Source organism: Cynocephalus volans, chromosome 1 (assembly GCF_027409185.1).
Source record: "Cynocephalus volans isolate mCynVol1 chromosome 1, mCynVol1.pri, whole genome shotgun sequence".
NCBI classification, from domain to species: domain Eukaryota; kingdom Metazoa; phylum Chordata; class Mammalia; order Dermoptera; family Cynocephalidae; genus Cynocephalus; species Cynocephalus volans.
The window spans coordinates 284,922,013-284,943,536 of NC_084460.1; the positions used below are offsets into that span (position 1 = coordinate 284,922,013).

The 21,524-nt window shown below is 39.2% G+C and overlaps 1 protein-coding gene across 3 annotated transcripts in view; it reads right to left on the reverse strand.

Moving 5' to 3' along the window:
• Positions 1–21,524, reverse strand: part of EPHA4 (EPH receptor A4) — a 132,569-nt gene that overhangs the window by 50,738 nt on the left and 60,307 nt on the right. For all 3 annotated transcript variants that reach the window (XM_063076419.1, XM_063076436.1, XM_063076426.1), the window contains 2 exons: positions 18,928–19,083; positions 2,423–2,761 (listed from right to left, as the gene is read on the reverse strand). In XM_063076419.1, the coding sequence (XP_062932489.1) occupies positions 2,423–2,761; positions 18,928–19,083 (495 nt within the window). The remainder of the gene's footprint in view (positions 1–2,422; positions 2,762–18,927; positions 19,084–21,524) is intronic.

Sequence of the window (21,524 nt, forward strand, 5' to 3'; positions counted from 1 at the left end):
GGTGCCAAATGCTGACATTCATTGACTCTAGTATTCCTTTAGAGTGAGCACCATTGCCTATAGAGGTCCTTAAGGAATTTCATGTAATGAAATGACAGGAACAACTGCAATTAGAACATAATTGTGTGTCTGTAAATATGCTTAGGGGAGCTTTGATAGAGTTTATGGTTGCTACATTCACCCAGAATTTTGGCCTACATTATTAATTTACACTACTATGTAGAAAGGGCTTGTTAATCAAAACTAAACTATCCTGATGATTTTGAATTAGTGAACTTCAAATTATGGTAGGATAATGAGGCAGTGCTAAGCACACATACTATTCTCCACTAAGAGAAAGGCTTTCTGGCTGGCCGCATAGGAGGTCTCCTTATTGAAAGATTTATTTTTAATTTTGAACAGCTTGCCAGCGTTACCCTTTATGAAAATTAAAATAAGGAGCTGGAATTTTGTCCTATTCAGCAAACTTCCTGGCAGGTCTGCTCACCACGGCAGAAAAAACCTCATTGTGTCAATGGATTTATCTCTCCACTTTCCTCCTAGATCTAAAAGAATTACACCTACATTTTTAATAAAATTGACTCTTTCCTCCTCTCTAGTAATGTTTTTGCAAATTTTCTTCTTTTGGCGGATTTTTAGCATGTTTTCTCTGTGCTGTTTGGATTTTTTGGCCTCATAACAGTTGATATAACATCTTGGCTTGAATCCTTAAGTATACAGAGAGTCACAGAAATCTCCCTCCAAAATCTGTGGGAGTCAACACTTTTCTCAGCACGTCTCCCACAGGCTTTTCTCGGCCAAAGAGAATGACTTCACCTTGTATAGATGAGGCTTCAAAAGGTCCATTCCTAGTTTTAATTCAGTTAAGAACACCATGTAGTGTTTGATGATAGCCGAAAAGGTATAAGAACATAAGAATATTGACTGGGTCATAAACCTCCTTCTCCAGGGGGTACAGAGATTGTCTTTCACTGTTTTGGCGCCTTCTAACTCAGAGAGACCAGTGGCACCAAGACGCGTTCTCAGGATCCGTGTGTACCATTTATTGCCTTCTTCCAAAAGAGAACGAATAAAAAGCTGGCAATCAGAGTACTTGCAACGCTATCAAAAACTCCTACATCATACTAGCCTTTTTAGAAAAGTAAAACTAATGATCACTAACAGTGTTTACAACCTAAAACAACAGAATTAAAAGAAAAAAGTCTACCCAGATGACCTGTTCACACCATGTATTTTAAAAAGACTGTTCACATAAGATTCGCGGCTCTAGATCCCATTCAAAATCTTCCCCACGTTTTAACTTTTTCATTTATTCTAGAGAGTTCAGGGAAAAATGGAAAAGTAATGGCTTTGGATTGGGACACTGGAATACTTTTCACTACAGGATCAATTAGTACCGATATTTTACTTAACTATTGAGTGCATTTACTGAAACATTCATTTAAGAGAAAAGTACAGTAAGAGGTGATAGAATTATTGGCCATTTATAATCCTTTTCCAGTGAGGTTTGTTGTTCTTAAGAGCCTCACAAAAGGATAAGCCATAGTCTTTTTTTCCTGCTCCTCTTTAACTCTCCAGAAATAACAGGGAGCTGGCAATGGATAATTGGTGGTGGTGTGGAAACTTTTTCAGGGAAGAAATACAGATAAGCTCCAGAGCCTGGAAATCTAGATTTTGAAAATATTTGATATTCAAGATTTTATGACAGTTCTGTGATTAACTCAGCAGAAACATGTCAGGAACATAAAATGTTTTCTGGTCATCTGAATTAGAAAGAGATGGAAAAACTAGCCTCCCCCCACACCCCCGGTCCCTGTGTCAATGTTGGATTCAACTATGGAAGTGGCTACAAAATTAGTATATGTCTTAAGAGAGAATTTGTTAACTACACATACATTTACATGCTGATTCTAGTGTAGGTCCATGTAAATTATGCATAAAATTTTACATTAAAAAACAAGATCAAACCTATAGCTGCTAATGTTTTTGTTAGAAATATAGCAAATACTCAATACCACACTCTGCATTGGTAAAAATCAGTTTTATAATCCTACATAATCTGTAAATGCTCTGATGTCCAGCATGGACTTTTGTGATTGAAACAGCCAATATAATTTCCATACCCATTAAAACCCAGCATGGAGTGATTCCGGTCACTAGAGGGTCATCCCCTTTCAATTAGACACTGTCATTTTGTCTCCACCACCTAGTTAGTATAGGGCAATCTATGCAGTTGGTGTCCACAAATATATTTGCTGAATGGATACATGTCCTTCTAAGTATCTTTTATATTAAAACACAGCTCCCAGGTTTATAATTGGTTCTACTTGAATTGTAAACTTTAATATCATTCATGGTTATCACCATAAACCTTTTCTCTATATACATTCAAATCATACAATAAAGTGGATCTAATTCCTACCTGCTTGGTTGGTTGTCACAGTGACTGAAACTGATTGGTCTGGGCTAGGGTTATACTTGGACACTCCATTCACCGCCCAGATCTCAAACGTGTAATTGGTATGAGCAAGGAGGTCAGTGATGGAGACTTTGGTGGTCTTCAGGCCATTCTGCTGTGGGGTATAGTGGACCCCACTTCCGCAGGGTCGGCACTTGCTGGGGTCACCGGCTCCACATTTCTTGCACACCACATTGTAGGAAATGTCCTGGCGACCACCCGTGTTCTGAGGACTGCTCCATTCCAAGTTCACCGATGTCTCATTGACATTTGAAATCAAGTTGAGGGGAGCAGATGGTGGGCCTAGAGAAAGAAAAAATCACATCATCACACCAAGAACTAAAATATCCTTTTGGAATCTCTGACAGTTTGCATGATTCTCTGCAGCTCTAGAAAGTAAGGCAGGCCCATTTGGCAAAGAATGCCAAAAGCAAATCAAGCCACCCAAAAGATATTTTTAAAAGAACAACAGAGTAGAAGGCTGTACATGTGAATATCCTTCTCATTCCTGTGCAAACATAGCATCGACTGCCACCCTGAGCAACTCTACAGCAAATGGGCTCCAAACTCAGGCTTTCCTTCTAAAGTGGCAGGAAAATATCATAATTGATCTAGTCTCCATCTTATCATCTAAAAAATGGGTATACAAATGTGATTCGAGTTCCCAGGGCTGTTGTGGGACTCTGGTAAATTAATAGTTATACACCACTATTGAAGATAAATTATAATGCCTAAGTACAGCATGCCATCAATAGCAAATAAAATTAACAGAACGGTATAGATATGCCCCTGCAGTTCAACATGATGGTTGAGGGTTAAGCTGTTTATGGGTAATTAATGGGAACTGGTTTAACATGGTTGCAGAGATGTCAAAGATACAGCTGCGGAGAGATCTCAGAACTAGGCAGGGACTCTTCAAGGCTACCATACCAGACCTCTCCTCCTGCCCTTGAACTAGCCAAGGCTACACCAGGCCGTTTATAAGCATGCTCATTCCCACCGACATCAAAGAGTTTCTGAAATATGAGTGATGGCGGTGGTTGTTATGAAACAGAACAACTGATTGCTAACAACATAATGGTTGGTTTAAAAATGATAATAAAAAAATAAGAGTATAGACCATGATGATCCTCTTGCTTCTTGCTGTAGATTAGTCTTTTTATGCCAAGAAGTTGTCACACAAACTGCCTTCAAGGAGGAGAATCAGGATGGGAGAGGGAGAGGGGATTTTCATGGTCTGAGCCAGTTCCAAAGGTTTAAAGGACACCTGCCATGCTCAGTGGGACAGCTGGAAAGCTCTCTCTTTCTCCTTTTGCCTCCAAGAGATGAGCCAAAATAAATTTTAATGAAAATCCAAGGTTTTGTGATCACTGCATCTATACTATCTCCAATGAATTTGGAACAGTTTTGTGACATTTGTTCATGTTCCTCGAGAAAAGGAAGATAAACGGAGGCCTGCATGAACTTGGGAGAGCTTCACCTAGTCAGTCAGAATAGAATACACTCTTCCAAAGTAGCCGTTGAGAGCGAATTGGAAGAAGGAACCTACAAATAAGGAGTCTTATTCAATATTTAATACCTAGCTTGCGGTGATGAATGGCCAAAGGATTTTGGTTGTAATATTTAATAAGGGTAATTCACCCTCCTTTTCTCTTTATACAGCTTAATTGAAGACTTTATTTTAACAAGGTAAGCAGGCCCTCCCAAACTCCCCTTGGGCCTAATTACCAACAAACTCTTTTGGCATTAAGATCAACTCCACATCCTGTAAAACTTAAGGGAGAAAAAAAAAACTTAAACTTAAAAAAAAATTTTACAGAAGTGTTGTAAAATTTGTGTTAAAGGTAAGGTTACCTCACAGACATCCTCAGGAAAAAAATATAATTATTTTTCTTGTCTAGATTTTGGTATTGTATTTATGGTCCTTAGCACAGTGACTGGAATATAATAAAGATACATATAAATGGTTTTTAAATAAATGAATGAAATTATTTAAAATAATACACTCTAAGAGCCAGATAGAATATTAAAGATCATTTGGTCAAACACTCGCATTTTAAAGATGAGGAAATTGAGACCTGGAAAGTGGAGCTGCTGATACCAAGAGTTCATGCAATCTAATTAATGACAGAATTTGATTAAAATCCAAAAGTACTGTCTCCCATTCTGAAGTTATTTCTACTTCACCATGTTCCCCAAATAAAGGTATAATGACAAGAAAATAAGAAGGTTCAGCCAACATGTGGAAGTAACCCCAGTTACTCCCAGTTTGGAAGGTTCACCCCAGTTCAACTTCTATAAAGCTTGCACCACGGTGAAATCCTTTACTAGTCTGCTGCTGAAGCTCACCACGGCTCGGTTTATGAAATGGGTCGGCCACTGGTTCTTATTTTGCTGTGACTTCCAGGGTTAAATAAGAGTGACTCTGAAATCCATTAACCTCCTTGCCAAGGTGCCTGGTCCACTTTCACATGGGAAAATGTGACAATGAATCAAGTGCTGCAGAAGCAAGAAGTCAGTAATTAGTATGTAGGACGGGGCACGGCGGTTGTCTAAACAGAGAAGAAATGGAGCAGAAAACTAAATGGTCACAGGACTCAGAGATATAACACTGACATGTGGAAAAAAAATACAAAAATGCTGCACAATTTCCAAATGGAGGGCTGGCACAAAAACAAGTGCTAGGCTGGAGCAGCCTTCCTGCTTTGGGTAGTGACTCCTAAAGAAGGCCCTGGGGCAGAGGCTCAAAGGAAGACTGAAAAGGAGCCAAGTTCAAGTTCAATGTTACCTCCAATGCCTCTTCCATTGTGAATTGTGCTGCATATGGTTTATGTTTTGCTATCAGAGAGAGTGATACACCGTAGTAGCCTAGAAACTGGACTAGGACAGGGTCATATGATGGAGGGGAGACGAATGCAGAAATGTCCACCCAGCATGACTGTAATGTTGGCCTGCAAAGGCCTGGGAAAGGACGCACACTTCATAAATTAAAATCATAATGGTGGTTGTGTTTAGTTTGTGGGATTGTGGTTTGTTTTTTTTAAAAAAAAATTCTTTTTAATTCTTGCCACCTAAAATATGATAAATATATAACGAGTGTGTTTCCCATTTATAGGGAGGGACCGTCTCTTCCTCTGAAAAGAAAGTATTCTCTCTCAAGACAATGAGAAAAAAATATAGACTTGAATACAGACAAAAGACAGTCTAGGCCCACAGTTACAGTAAACAGCAGCACCTTAAAACATTTACCTGCACTGGGGGCTAAAAAGAAGAGACAACAGCCATCCTGAGTAACAGGAGCTCTCTTTCCATAAATTCAAGGCATCGAGAAGGAAAAAACAACTCTTGGATTATTTTCTCTTCTGTTTATGTAAGCATAATATCTGGATATTTAGGAACAATTAAATTTCTGACACAGTGGCTGCCTTTCTCATCAGAAATATGTCTACCGGCAAGTAAGTCTCCAATTACAAACATGAGGTTTATAACAAAGAGGGATATAAACAGAGTGTTACTTGTTCTAGTTCTCTAGTCTCCGTATCTTCATCCTACCTCCTGAGCACACACCAACATCAGGCAGCCTGAGGGTCACTGTGAATAGCAAGGTGTTCTGCTTTTCAAAGCTATGCATTAGCCTGAATACAGGTCTGGCAGCAAATCCTGCTTGTGGTATTGTTCCACATCTCAGTTCCTTATTTACATCTCCCACTTAGTAACACATAATGGTATCTTCCTAACCTGACACCCATTCCATGTCTGTTTCTATCACCAGTCTACCTGCTCCCCAGTGTCAACCATGGTTCCTAGTTCAGAGCAAGCTCAATAAATGTTTAATGAGTCAAGAACTGAGCGAATGAATGGCCAGAAAACTAACAAAAATCCTTCACAGTGTCTTATAGCTACCAACCTACAGTGTTATGAAGTGTGTGAATTAATGCAGTTTTCTCTGAGCTAATGCTTGACTAGTCAGCCTTTCCCATATAGATTCATTAGCATCAAGCCCTGTTAAAGAGTATCTCAATGTAACTAGTTTAATTCACGATCCTCTTTACTATCATTTAAAACTACTTTGAAAAAAGTAGGGAAGGCCATACGTCAAATATTAAAGGTTACTTCTGCTGAGAGGGATTGTGGAGTTGTACTTTTATTCAATAAGTATTTATTGAGTGTCTAGTGTTCATCATCCACTCTAAAGGAGAGAGGAAAAAAATATTCTGATTCATTTTGATACTTTGCTGAGAGTTTCTTAGATAGCTGAAGGAAGGGGTGGGGATTCTAGGGGAAAATGAAGAAACTAAAGGAAACTAAATATGGATTACATATGCATTGGATGTAAGGACAAGCAATCTGTCCTGTTCTTATAGCTGCATAACCAGCCACTACGGCTGGGAGTTAAAAATGCAGGCTCTATCAATTATAGTTCTGTTAATTTGGAATTAGCTATTACAACCATTCTTTCTCTACCTTGATTTCCAATGATGATTTATTCAGGTATGAAGTTAGGGAAAACTTTATCTCCAAAGAAAATTCATTTTAACATTTTCAAAGGTCTGCTGGCATTTTCCTTATTGGCCTTTAAAGAACTATAGTTTTTGTCTCTTAATTTTATCTTTATCACCAAAATTAAGACATTTTAAAACATAAATTAAGCAAATATTGAAGTGTATTTAAGTAAAAATAAATGTCCTCCCTTTATATTTTGGTTGTATTTGTAAAACCTTTGTGAAATTCACATATAAGCCCAGGATTTTCTCTCCACATTCCCCAGGACTGGGGCTAGTATGCTATATTATTTTAAAGTTCCCGTATTTACTATGCCCTTCACATTTTTAGCATAATTTAGTGGTGTAGATAATAGGTGTACTACCAGAACCAAAAGCCAAATGCGATAATCCTTAATTTAAAAATCTTTAGAGCAGAGACCATCATACTCACTCTGTGAAGGCCCAAAGATTAAATATTTCAGCCTCTATGCGCCAGATGGTCTCTGTAGCAACTACTCAGCTCTGCCACTGTCCCTCCAAAGCAGCTGTAGACAATACCTAAACAAATAGGCGTGGCTATGCTCCAAGAAAACTTTATTTGCAAAAATAGGCAGCATTAAAATTAGCCTTCAGGTCATAGTTTGCCAAGGACTGCTATAGAGAATTTAATAAGAGCAACGCACCTTCTTCTTAGGAAGATGCTCTCAAGCAACCCTCATAAGTCTCCATATCATTCTAGGAACTTCAAGCACACCCTGAGTTTGCCCAGGGAGCTCAATCCTGGAATCCCTGATTAACATATTTATATACCCCAGGGAACAACCCCACCTCCTAAAGTCCAAGTTCATTGACTACCCTCATTGACTAAGGAAGAAATAAAATACATGAAATACTATGGCCCATTTCTTGAATTTGTCATTACTCTGAAAGAAATGGGCACTGTGTTTCTTGTCATTGTGGATAGATTTAATAATGAACATCCATTTTCTTCACTGAAGTACTTTCTGTATTACACAGCAGGTAACGGTAAAAGGTGCTACAAGGGGTAATTATTATTTTCTAGTGGGATGTCACATTGTATCCAGTTGACAGGAGTTTGACAGTAAGAAGCCCCAACCCAAAGAAACTGTAGCCAAATTATAGCAGATGCAAAGGACTATCCTATCATATCACAAAATATCATATCACATAACATTATATCATAAAAGAAATCTTGATCTTCCTTAACCAGTCATAGCTCTCTTCTGGGAAAAGACAAACTTCTAGATATGGACATCACACTATCTAGAGAAATTTAGTGAACGTGACATTTAAGAAAAGCAACATTTCAAGCATAAAAGAAAATTCCAGTAATTACATCTTAATTCTTCCCTCCCCATAGATTAGACTAAAATTTACTTCCTGGGTAGTAAAAAACCCACTTGATGGTTTACTTCAGGATTTAAAGTAGACCCTTTAGGACTGCCCGATATTTACATATCCACACGAAATCTGTATGAGCCTTAATAAAGTCATCCAAAAGCCTTCAGCCAGCACTGAACCTAAAGTCACAAATGTTTCCAATGTGAACTAAGAGTTTGTTATGAACCATCCCATGGAAAGTCCAGGCCAGGATGACTCCACCTCACTCCTGCAAGTCAAGGAAAATGCACTTCTCCATTCTTACAGAACACAACTGGAGCTTTAGCAAAAGATGAAAACCCACCATAATTGCATTTAGAAGTGGGTTTGGCAGAAATAGGTTCTTTCAAAGGGTTTAAACACTTGAAGGTACTTAGAAGTTCACGGGAAAACAGAATTAAAAGATACCATGAATTTTTCCATGAATTTTTTGAAGTACCCTCATGTGTGACATATGGTGAAAATTCTATTTCTTATAAGCAACTGGAATTAAAGTGCTAACAGACCTCAAGATAAAGGGGAAAAAAAAGAAGTCAAGTTTAACATTCACATCATTAGCAAAACTTTATTTTTTTCTCTCTAGCCTCAGAATAAAAACTTGTTTATTTTTCTCATGTATAAACAAAACTTCATTTTACAAATAATGATGCTAGTAACCCACAGAAAGTTTTTTTAATGTTAACAAATTCTCTCAACACTTACTTTGTAATAGAAAGAATGTTACCCCTCCTCAAAAATAGAAAACCATGTAACATTAGGTAAATGAGGAGTTTTATCATACTATTGTTACCATAACTGGGTTTCTGAAATATCCAGACTCTAGGAAGAAGTTAAGAAATTAGGACTCTAAGAGGTGCTCCACAGGAATGATTATTTGAAGTTAAGTCTTCTTCAGTTCACTTCACTTTGATTTCTGTAACCTGGAGACTCAAAAGATGTGAATTTTAAACCATGGGGACCTCATGCTAAAATATCTTTCAGACTGACGTGAAACTTTTCATAGGCAATAGGCAGAAAAACTTGGGGGGAAATTATAAAATACCTACTATAGACTAGGTCCCACATTATTGTTTTAATGATAAATACATTCTTCAGGGACCCCCATTTGGAGAAAAAGGCTAACATACATTTAGTTACGGTTAGCAAAACTTTAAACACACGACTCAAATACTTTGGGCTTGGTAGCTCTGCCTGTAATTCCCATCCTAGCTCTTTGATTAGCTGCTTCCTTGTCCCTGAGTCTCACCTCCTCATTCCTAACTCCTCTCTATACACTGAAATCTACCAAATGAATAAATGAACAATGATCCTTCAGCCCAGTCCAGCTCACTTGTCAGAAGCACCACGGCCATAGCGCTTGTGTATGTCACAAGAGCTGAGCAAAGTAAGAAAAAAGAAAAGGTGCTAAAATGTTGGAAAAAAAATACAAGACTGCAACCAAAGCAAGGAGACAATTGACGTAAAAACCAAAGGAGCTGGACTTGTGGGATAGAGTGGTTTCCAGAACTATCTGTCTTTCAACTTAACTGCTTTGTCATCACCATTTTAAAATTCAATGTCTGAGCCATGAAATTAATTCTGAATGTGGAAAAGAACATGCCCCAAGAGCACGTGCAGAAACATAACTCCTAAGTGATCAATTTCTTCAAGCACTACCTTCAGCCCACTAAAATGCCAAGGCAACCAGTACAAGACATGTCTTCCAAGGAAGAAATACTTTGGGTCTTGAGTTCCATATCATAAGGCTTCATTAATCATGTACAACTTTTGGACTGTCAATAATACTTCAGTGTCTTAGCTGTGAAACCCTTCAACCCTTCAGATAAGCCTTTGTTGTTAATCTCTCTCCAGCCGAAAGACAGGTTATAAGGCAGAGTAAACTTTGGGGTATGTACGTTTTGTTTCTGAAATAAAGCCTCTGCTTGTGCCTGACAGTTGTGTACGCTGCCACCACTAATTGCTTTCTCTCAGCCCTTGCCCCAGGGGTCGGTTTACATAAAGACGGCTGTTCAGGGACATCTTTTCTGAGATATATGAACAGCAGATAACCTTTTATCATGGTAGTGTATGCGTTTTAACAATGGGTAGAGCCAAAGCAGAGCTGTCCATTATTTAAAAAAAAACAGAACCTTCTGGATGCATCAATCACTGTTGCTGTCATGAAAAATTCTTGGCTTCCTACAGAGGTTAACTTCTTGCTGAAATTTTGCCATCATGTACTTTTCCGGTATGTCTATTTTCCTATTCTCTTCCCCAGGAATTGTTTGTCTTTTCTTTACTAGGTAAAGTAGGGGTTTAGTTTCTTTATATTAAGCTGATTAGTTTATGGCTGAAGTACTTTATAAAGTAAATTCTCAATTATACATGAGGAAGCTATAGTATGAAAGACCAAGAAAACAATGTTTGAGCATTTCATTCTAGAATTAGCTAGCCTATGAGTTAACTTACACTTCTCACAAAGCACTGTTTCATACTTTATCTTACTTAATTCCCATAATAAAATGTGACAGAAAAATATTTATAACTCATAGCAATCAATCGAATAACCAAAAACTAAGATAAGAAAAGTTAAACAATTCACCCAAATTCATACAATCAATAAATGCAAACCTATGATCAGAAACCTTGGCTCCAAAGCTAAATGACTCCCCTCCCACTTCAAAGAGATAAAAATGATTCATAGAAAGTAATGAAGCACAAGTATTTTTTGGAACAGGGTAAAAAGTTACCAACTTTCTCAATTTACTCCAAAGTTAACTTTCTCCTGACCTCCCTACTCCCCATGATAAAGATGATTTGCTAGCACTACTTCTTGGATGATGCTCTGGTCTTAGCTGGGTTGTTCTCTCTGCCTGGTTTCTACCTTCCACGCAAGAGAGTAGTTAGGAGTTTCTGTTAGAGGTTCTTTCCCCAGGTGGAAGATCATAGGAGATGGGAAGAAGGGCAATTGTATATCTATACTGGAATCTTCCCCAGCTCTTCTTCTGCTGGGCATTAGGCAGTCTGCAGAGCAAGAGCCAACTATAAGAGGAAAATCAAAATGCTCATAGCAAAGAAGATGCCTAATTTGCACCCCAGGGGATCTCAAAAAAATGTATAATTGACCCTGTTTCCTAGAAGCATGCTGTGAATAACCACTGTATGACTTCTGTGGATAGTGTCAAAAATGCCATCTAGAAATGACTGGGCTCGGTTGACGACAAGTCACTCTTAATTATTTGTGGCGGTAGAAAAATTGTAATAACCCAGCTAAGTGGCACTGGCAGATAATTCAAGCCTTTCACTTGGGACATACATTAGTGTTCCTCAAACTTACGCATTTTCCAGTTGAATCCACATTGGACTGTTCATCTCTGTAAAATGAGATGCAGGTCAGAGAGGAAAGAGGAAGCTAAAACAGCACTGTGTGTAAAAAAAAAATTCAGTGAGATGATAACTGATCTTTATGAAATATCATGAAGCTTCCAGAATCTTGCAAACAACCCAATGGCAAGTGATCAGCCTGGAGTCCATCTGGTGCCTTCTAGTAAGCTCACAAGGTGATCTTCTCAACCGTATCCTTGTCTTCAGACAAGAATCATAAGCTTGTTCTCTAGAAGTACTAGTTAAAATGCTGAAAGGCAATGCCATAGGAAGAAACAGGAATGTCGTTTATTCACTAGCTAATGTCAAACCTTGAACTACTGAGAGCTAACTAAAGAAGCAGCCTACAAATGGAAGTTGAAGGATGCATCTGAACTGTCAAAATGTCTGGTTGCTTTGATCAGTTTGTACGGTCCAGGGACAGACACATTTGCTGGCTTATCAACTGACTAACAGGCAGCGGGACCATATGTTCTGAACTAAAAACCAACCACATAATCTGGCAGTGGGGAAGTTGGTGTCTCAATCTGAGTTTCTGTCCTATGACAAATGGAATGCAATATGAAACTACACTATTACATAGCAAATTTGATAAATGGCATGAAATAAGAAATTCCCCTGGATATTTTGGATTTAAGATTTTTTTCACAAAAATATGTTCACAAAATTGCATGGATGATAAAACAGTTAGGGATCAACCAGTGGATCTCCAGAAACACTTTTGTTAACAATCCTGGGAATATTTGGACTTTGTTCTCACTTTCCTACTAACTAGTCTTTCACTAGAGCTAGCTGCACTCACACTGACCTATTCCATGGAATGTTCTGCCCCCCATCATTATATTATTAGCTACTTGCAGCTCCAAAGCAAAAAGAAAGTTGCTTTTGGGTGGAAAAAAAAATGTAGTTTACTTGAAACTGAAGGCTGCCTTTTATCCTACGGTTTATACATCAAAGGCTCTCTCTAGATGTCCCTTCCCAAATCCCTTAGCCAGAATGTTGAGCATGTAAATCTTTGGGGTAGAGAATTGAACTGAACATCAGGAGCACCTTCAAGGGCTTGTTTGAAAATGGATGTGAGATTCCCAAAATGAAAGCACCTAAAAAAAAAAAAAAAAAAGGCCCTCTCTTCTCCTGACCTTGGAAACAAGTAAGGACGATGTTATTTTAATGTGCATTCACATTTTAACAACACAGTCGCACAGCACCAGTGGGATCGACACTGGGTTTCCACCGAAGATTGCTTATCATTTCATTATGAATCATTATGCTGATAACTGTCAGAAAGTATTAGACACGAGGGCTTTGAGTAATAGAACCGAAATGGTAATTTTAAAACAATAACTTTCTGGAGGAAATACAGCGGCACACCAAAATTCAATTAGAAAAGGCAAATGTGAAGACAAAGTAAGTGATGTTTGTTGTTTGGAACTTGACTATTCCAATTTCTCGATAACCTAAACCTGCAGAAAGCTTTTGCAAATCAGGACCTTTAGTCAAAGATCGTGGTAAATCTGCCCTATTAGCTCTAAGCTCTTCCAGTATAAATTGTCTTAAAAGCTGCAATTTTGGAATATTTTAGGCCATGTCTGAGTATCAATCAATCATTCTTTGTTTGTTGGCACAGCTGACTGAATTATTCAAGGCCGTTTACTTGGAGACAGATTTGTGAAGGCCCTTCAAGTTGGCAATCTAAAATAATAATCTCTCATTTACTGAGTGCTCCCAATCACTAGGCTCTAATAAGTTTTTTCAAACAAGTTAAATAAAGAGCACCTAAATGCACAAGGACAGATTCCCAATTGAAAAATACGGAAAACCACTCTGGTAACAACGCTCCGCAGTAAAGGTGGCAAAATAACCAATTAGCTATTTTTTTTAAATATACAGAGCTGATTTACTACCTTTATAAGGCATTTTTCTAGCACATTTTGAAGCACAATAAGGGGTTGGAAAGTTATTGTAAATATAATATTGGATCAGCCTCCCACTGGGGGAAAAGATCTTTCTCACTGCAATCACTGAACAAGAAACTAAATGATCGAGGCAATCAAAAGTCTTCCTGCACGGGCATGCACTTGACCACTCCCAGCACTGCCGATTGCCAGACTACATTCTGGACCAAAGGGAAAGGGAAACATAAGGGGAAAGAGATCTGGAGTGGGGCAGGGGCTAGTTATTTCCAGAGTTGGACATTAATTTCATTAATAAAAATCACATCAAAATTCCTGCTGAGAAATGATTCATGCAGTCGAAATTCCTTCATCTGTTGAAATGGCATCCTTGTTTGCAAAGAGGTAATGGTGTCTGTCCTGTTGGCAACGTTGCCAAAACCCCTGTCGCCTTTCTTGACCCACACAGGTGTCTGAGGTGGACATTTACATTTCTACTCTCTGGCAATAACCTGGTGAGGACTCGGGAATAGACAGCATTTAGTTACATGACCCCCAAACCAGGATGGATTCTCTTCATATTGGAGACAAATGAAGTATTCAATTCCCATTAAGGGAGAATGTTCAGAATTCTTGAAATATCTTTCTAGAGTCAGGACAGACCTGAAAGTTACAGGTGTGGAAGAGAGGCTCTCTTGTCTCCTGCCATCCATCATACAGGGAACATGAATCCTTGCTACCTAGAGATGGTTCCACAGCCCAGCAGCTTCAGCAACACCTGGGAACTTGTTAGAAATACAGAATCTCAGGCCCAATCTCCATCCTACTAGTCCCTAGGTGATTTTCTTGTGATTTCTATGCACACTAAGCCCTGTTCTAAACTCTCTACTCTAAACAGGAAGGGGTCATTTTCTTGAACATATTCAGATGATGCTTCCATTGAAACATCTCAGTAGGTCTCACAGGCACCCATTCCTGTTAACCTAACCACAGACTCCATCAAAGGTCCTCCCAAAGATGAAGTTTATTTACTACTAAATTCTCTTAAGTCCTCCAGCAGTGTAGATGGTGTGAACTTCCTAGGCATTTCCTTCTAAATTAGTCAGTGCTACTTGTATCCACCTGGTCTAATCGTTCTCCAAGTGAACAAAAACCTGATTTTACAAGCCAATGGAGCAGAGTCTCTCTTTGGCTAGAAGAATGAGTCTCAGATAGTGTGTTTTATTTCTTCATTAGTGTGCCGTCACAGTGAGCGATCACTAAATGCAGAGCTGCATAAGAATGCTGGGGTTAAAGACAGCATAATGAACAAAGAAGGTGCCTGATTACCATGGCTGTCAGCACAAGGGAATTGGGTTTGTCACCTGGCTTAACGAACTGGTAAGAACTGATTAGAGGCTGGAATCAGTTTGAAAGGATCCCTGATGTTTATGTTCCTTTCCATCCCCACATTTTGTTAAGAGAATCCGATAAGGCTGGGGGGCAGGGTGCGAGTGGGAGGGCTATTCTGTGGGTTATCGGAACCAGAGGTTCTTTGAAAAACTCCCGCTGTCTTCTCTAAAGTGCCTACTACAGCACTGTCCAGCAGAACTTTCTGTGATGATAGAAACACACTATGGCTGTGGTGTCCAGTACAGTCACCACTAGCCACATGTGGCTATTGAGCCCTCGAAATGTGGCAAGTGTAAATAAGAAACTGCACTGCAAATTAAATGTTAATAACTTTAAACTTAAATGGCCACATGTGCCTAGTGGCTACTGTATTGAACAATTCAGGTCCACTATATTCAACAGGAAGAAAGAAACCTAGAGAGTGTCATAGGTTAAGAGCTAGATTCTAATTCTTCTGCTTAACTTAACCACTACATCTACTAGCAAAGTAAGGTCACTTCCCTGATTATCTCTATCTCAAAGGAGGTTTTAAGAGACTTGTACAGTTAATGTTTAAGTTTAAAAAAAAAAAAAAAAAAAAACCCAAAAATTCAACTCGGTAGAGAAGAGGTCTCAACCTTGATTGTATGATGGAATTAACAGACCAACTTTTGAGAATACTGATGCCTGAATCTTATCCCCTAGAGGATCCTGGGGCACAGTGCAACCATCAGATAACTTAATTACACAGTCAAGGGAGAAAATCGCCAATAGAGAGGCCGTGAGATGCACAGGCCACCTGCTGGGGAGGTAGTTTGGGGAAGGAAGTGAACAGCTGGGGATAAGAGAAGAAGAGAACAGACATTTGTTAGATCCCCACCATGTGCCAGACTTTTACAAATATTTTCTTATCTATTGCTAAAATCAACCCCAGAGGTAGATAGTGAGAACTCATTTTACAGATGAGGAAACTGGGGCTTAGAGAGGTGAAACACCCTCTCAATGTCACAAACGTGGTGGGTGGTTGGAGACACGGCTGTGTGACTGGCAAGTGTGTGGTGCTGCCGTCAGCGTGTCATTTCCTCCTAACTGAAGCCCTGCATGTCAAGTCACAGGCATGCAATAACCGTTTCAGTAGTGAACAAGACCGTGAAGTAGTGATGTGTAGGAGGAGTTGCAAGAGCAGGAGGGAAAAAAAAAAAAAGGATCACCAATTAGACACTTTTCTCAGAAATGGAAAAAACTATCCAGTCATTTATATGGAACAATAAAAGACCACGCATAGCCAAAGCAATGCTGAGCAAAAAAAATAAAGCTGGAGACATAACACTACCTGACTTTAAGCTATACTACAAAGCTATAATAACCAAAACAGTATGGTACTGGCATAAAAACAGACACACTGACCAATGGAATAGAATAGAGAATCCAGAAATCACCCCAAATACTTACTTCCATCTGATCTTTGACAAAGGCACCAAGCCTATTCACTGGAGAAGGGACTGCCTCTTCAGCAAATGGTGCTGGGATAACTGGATATCCATATGCAGGAGAATGAAACTAGATCCATACCTCTCACTGTATACTAAAATCAACTCAAAATGGATTAAGGATTTAAATATACACCCTGAAACGGTATTGTTATGAATCTATATCAATGACACAAAAAAGCCACCAGTCTTTCTCTCTCTACCTTGTTGAAAACAATCTTTAGAAAATGCAAAAATTACTTGAATTTTTACACTTTTTGGTCCATCCATATGCTAAAATCGCTATTTTCTTTTCTTTTTTTTTTTTCATTTGCAGCTTCAGGAAAAAGCTAATGATTTTTTTCCCACAGAAACATAAAATTCCAAGGGCTCAACTACCTCATCCTTATTACACATAAGGCAAAGGTTCCAGTAACACAGGCATATGGCAATCTTTGGAGGTTTCCTAACAACTAAGTAGCAAGATTCAGTAATTAAGTGATTGGCCCCCCAGAATGCTAGACAACAGGTCAGAAACATGAAACTGAAAAATACCTGGGCGAAAGAGCCAGACCCTACTGCCACCAAGAATGTATTTCATGAGGTTCATAACACAGTCAAACTACAACTTAGAGAAGGCTTTATCTGCATGGAAAGAAAGGAGTTGGCTGCATGAAGCAAATAGAGGGCAATTATCAAAGTGCCAGACCCAAACATCTCCCCTCAAGTTTGCTCTTCTGCCCTGAATTCCCACAACTAGAGCTGTGGGTGGTGGGTGTGGACAGACGTGGAGAGTTTATGATGAAAGAAACCACACAAAATGGTGAATGGCACGAACACACTTAGGTTTGGAAAGAAAAAGGTCAGGACTTGAGCAGGTCAAACAAAAGTGGACACCCAGAGAAAGTACTTAGTCTATGGAAGGAAAAGAAAAAGAAGGCAAAGAAATCTTGCCTATTTATGGTTACACCTAAGGCTGGCCCCAGTACTCTCCTTAACTCTGGAAGTTTATGCTTGACCTGGGAGAGGAGGCAACAGAACCTCCCAATAAATAGAAACTATGTGAGTCTTCAGGTTGTTCAGCTCTGTCTCCAAGATGGGGTGTGGTCCTGGGCATGTTCTTTAACATCTCTGAGCTTGCAGTTACCTTGTTCATAAAATGAAGATAATATCTACCTTACAAATTCATTATAATATGAACCACGTGATAAGGTTTATTGAAGGTGCCTAGTATATTACTTGGGTATAATTATAAAATTGTCATTATTGTTATTATTATTGTCTCATATTACGGAAAAAACTCTGGAGTTTATGGCAATTTCAGTACAGATTTGGAATGTGACCTGAAATCACCCTCCCTACTCCTTTTAAAGTTGGAACTTGATTGTGCTAGACAATTGCCTCACAGCAGCCCCAAGTGCTCAAAAACCCTCCAAAAACTTGTATTTTCAGTGCTGTTGTCTCCGGGCCAGCACAGATGAAGTTTGTAGTAGTTAGGGAACATAATAATTACAGTCGTAATGACAGTGAAAGCTAAAATATACCAAGTAGCATTATTTTGTGCATTTCACATAGCATATTAACAATACGAGGCAGTTAAACATCAGCAGCCATAGAGAGGTACTATTATTAACTTCATTCCACAGATGAGGAAACTGAGACGTAAGACACTAAATGGCCACACAGCTACTAAATGGTAAACCTAAAACCTGTCGAAGGTCTGTGCACCAAGCCACTAGGTCATGTCCCCCTTAACACAGACTCACCCAATGGAAGTGCATGAGTGGAGTGTCTGGGATTGTTCTAGTCAAGGTCACAGCCACTGCAGGGTCTGTGAAGCCCAGAGTGTACATAAAAGGAATATGGCAGCACCTAGAAACATTGTCCATATAAAGTGTGAGAAGAGATTCCTCTACTCCCCTCCTTCATACCAAACTTGCCAGCCCCATCCATTCATTCACCAAGCATTTATTAAGTGCCTATCATTAAACAAGCCTTTATTAGGATCCAGGCCTAAGTGTTATATATACAAAACTATGAGGAAAGAAGGAAGAGGTGTAACGACAACGCCAGCAATGATCTCAGCACACACTGAGCTGCCCCTGAACAGACAGAAACCACATTCCCCAACCCTGCCCTCTACCTGTGTCTCCCACAGCTGTCAGGCTCCCCCGAGTTCTCGATGCAATGGTAAAGCCATTTACAAATTCCAGTCTCAGCTCTAATTACACTGTCAGAGAACCCCTGAATGCTCAATCTCCGCTGCACAAAGTAGTCTGTTGGCAGCTGTGCATTTTGAAGGCAACCCGAAACAGTGAAAAAGATCCTTTCTTTTCATAACCATCCCCCCTGCTATGATTGAGAAAGGAGGTACGTTTGATCTGATTTGCCCCCTGCATAGTTATCCGAGGAGAAGACCTGGAAATGTCCTGCTGATTGGTAATGAAAGCTGTTGGCATCGCAGACATGGGAGACAAGCATCAACTTACGGGTGCAGGGCATAGAGGCAGCATCATTGTCAGCTCTGAAAAAGCCTCGGTCACAGGTGCATGAGGTGGCTCCTTCCCAGACAGAGTAGCTGTGGGGTGGGCACTTGGCGCAGGTAGCATCCGTGGAGAGAGCCTTGTAATATCCAATTTTGCAAGCTACGGGAAGAGAGAAAAAACAAATATAAACCACTGTGAATACAGCAAAGCAAAATGCAAAGTCACCTCTCTGATTCAGAAGAAGGAAGACGTTTCTGCTAATCATTAATGATTATCTGGTTTGAGATACAGGTAAAGCATCCCAAAATATTAATTGATTATGGTCACTCTTTAAGGGCAATTAACATTCCTGGTCAGGTAACAAGGAGCCCTATGGAAGAAATTTTCTTAAAACTATTGGTATCAAGTAAAATCACAAGTGAAGTCTATGTTCCAGGTATCCTTCCTAAACATTGTATTGTTTAACCTTACAGAACCCCTTTTACATAGGCACTGTTATTATCTTTACCTTAGAAACGAGAAATTCCAGCTTTGAGCAGTTAATTACCAGCACAAGACTCTGCATCTGGTAAGTGTCAGTGAACAGCTTTGACCCTAAGTATTCTGTCTCCAAAGCCTGTATGCTTAGCCACATGCTATGGAATCTGAGAGCATGGTCTTTAACCAACCAGTTGGAAGTGTATCCAAGTACTAACCAAAAATTGATTGATGATTATTTCCTAATTACAACTAAAGAGAGAACCAAATCAAAAGGCCAACGAAAGGAACCAGCATACAAGATAACAGTTCGTAAGGCACGGGTCACAGTTTTAGGACAAAGTAATAAAAACTATCAACTATAGATTCCGGAATATAATATACTAAACTTTTTTTTTTTTAAGACCAGCAAATATTTTGTGCTCATTTTCATTTTCAAATTAATAAAGCCCTCCTTTTTCCCCTCTGTCCATTTTTTCAGCACCTTTCCTCACCAACGCACCCCCCACCCCCACAAGAGGCTGGTGCAGAGAACACGGGCCATATAGTTTTTTATGCACCTGACACGCTTTCCATGACTTCATCTTTATAAACATCATACTGACACTGAGGACTACTTTTACTAATGTGGAAAAACTCACTAATTTTGTGAAAACTCATAATAAAAAATAATTAATAGGACCTTGTTCCCACCTTTTTTTCCTCCCCCTTGCCCTTCATGATCACCTCCCAAATCTGTCTCAACCTGAAATAAAAATTGACTAACACCATCAGTATTAAACCTACAGAGACAAAGCCATTAAAAATAAACTATTCCATAATGCCAGAAGTAAAAAAAAAAAAAAAAAAAATTGCCAGTGAGCGTTATCCACAATCTTTCCAGCATGATTCACTGTCAATCTTCTCCATCAATTATGGCCCTAGGACGCGTCTACACTATCAAAACCACCAGCTAGGAGAAGAAACCATCAGGCACTTTCCATTGGCCTGCCCACTAAAAAAGACCAACCATGCTAGCAAATCAGCCAGTTTTGCTGAAATATGTAGATAAGAGAGATCCGCAAAGCTGCTTGGTCCTCTGTAGAGATGTGGCCATTACTCATCCACCAAGCATCTATATGGCTTCCCATTGAAGTCCGTTCCTGCCGCGTGCATTTCCTGCTGGCATTTTCTTAATCATGCTCTTGTAATGGCAAGCAGAAAGGGAGTTTAGCAGGAGCTCTGAAAGGCACACAGTTACTTCACTCTTATTAACTAAAGTTGTTTATGGAATTTCCTTTAACGAGCCAAAACTTTATGACGTGTGGAACACCGACAATAAAAGCGCTCAGAGATCAATCTCTCCCTTATTTGCTTTAGTCTTTCACTGGACTGGAGCATCTTAGAAAAACAAGTTGCTCCAATGACTGAGATTTATGTGTCTCCGGTTTTTACACATTGCATAATTAGATAAGGGTCAACTTGCGAGGTGCTTTTTGGTCATGCTTAAGGTGTCCAGGGTTTCGATTAAAATCAGAAATCTGGGCTTTGGCAGGAAGAAGCATTGGGGGTCAGGCCCGGCCTTTCCACATGAAAACACAATGAGTCCCCTCAACACACAGACCCAGTAGGTCCCGCCTGTCACTCAGTAATCGCAGTCGACAGAAGCAACTTGTGGCAACTTGTGTTAGGACTGCCAAGAAGGTACAGATTGTTTTATTTTTTTTTTTTTTTTCAGGAAAACTCTGCATGTTCCTGACTGATTCTCGTACACATCAATTTCATCAAGCATCAAAATCTAAACACTCACTGTGGGAGTGGAAGATCGACAACAGAAACTGGCCAATGACTGATCAGTGCAGTATGAAATCAGCACGTTCAAACTGAAGGATGTCTTGAATTTCTTAAAGTGCAAAAAGTCAGTGTGTATATTGTGTGAATGTAAGGAAAAAATGAATCGGCAGGTTTATGTTTTTTCTATTTTTCTTTGAAGCTGGCGTTAATGTTACCAAGAAAAAATATATGTGAATGTATTTGAGAAATACAGAATTTTATACCAATTTGGAAAATTGAAGGCCACTGTTCTTTAAATGCGCTATTTTTACTCTCTTTTCCTCTGGCTTTTACAAGCCCAAGCAGAAAAT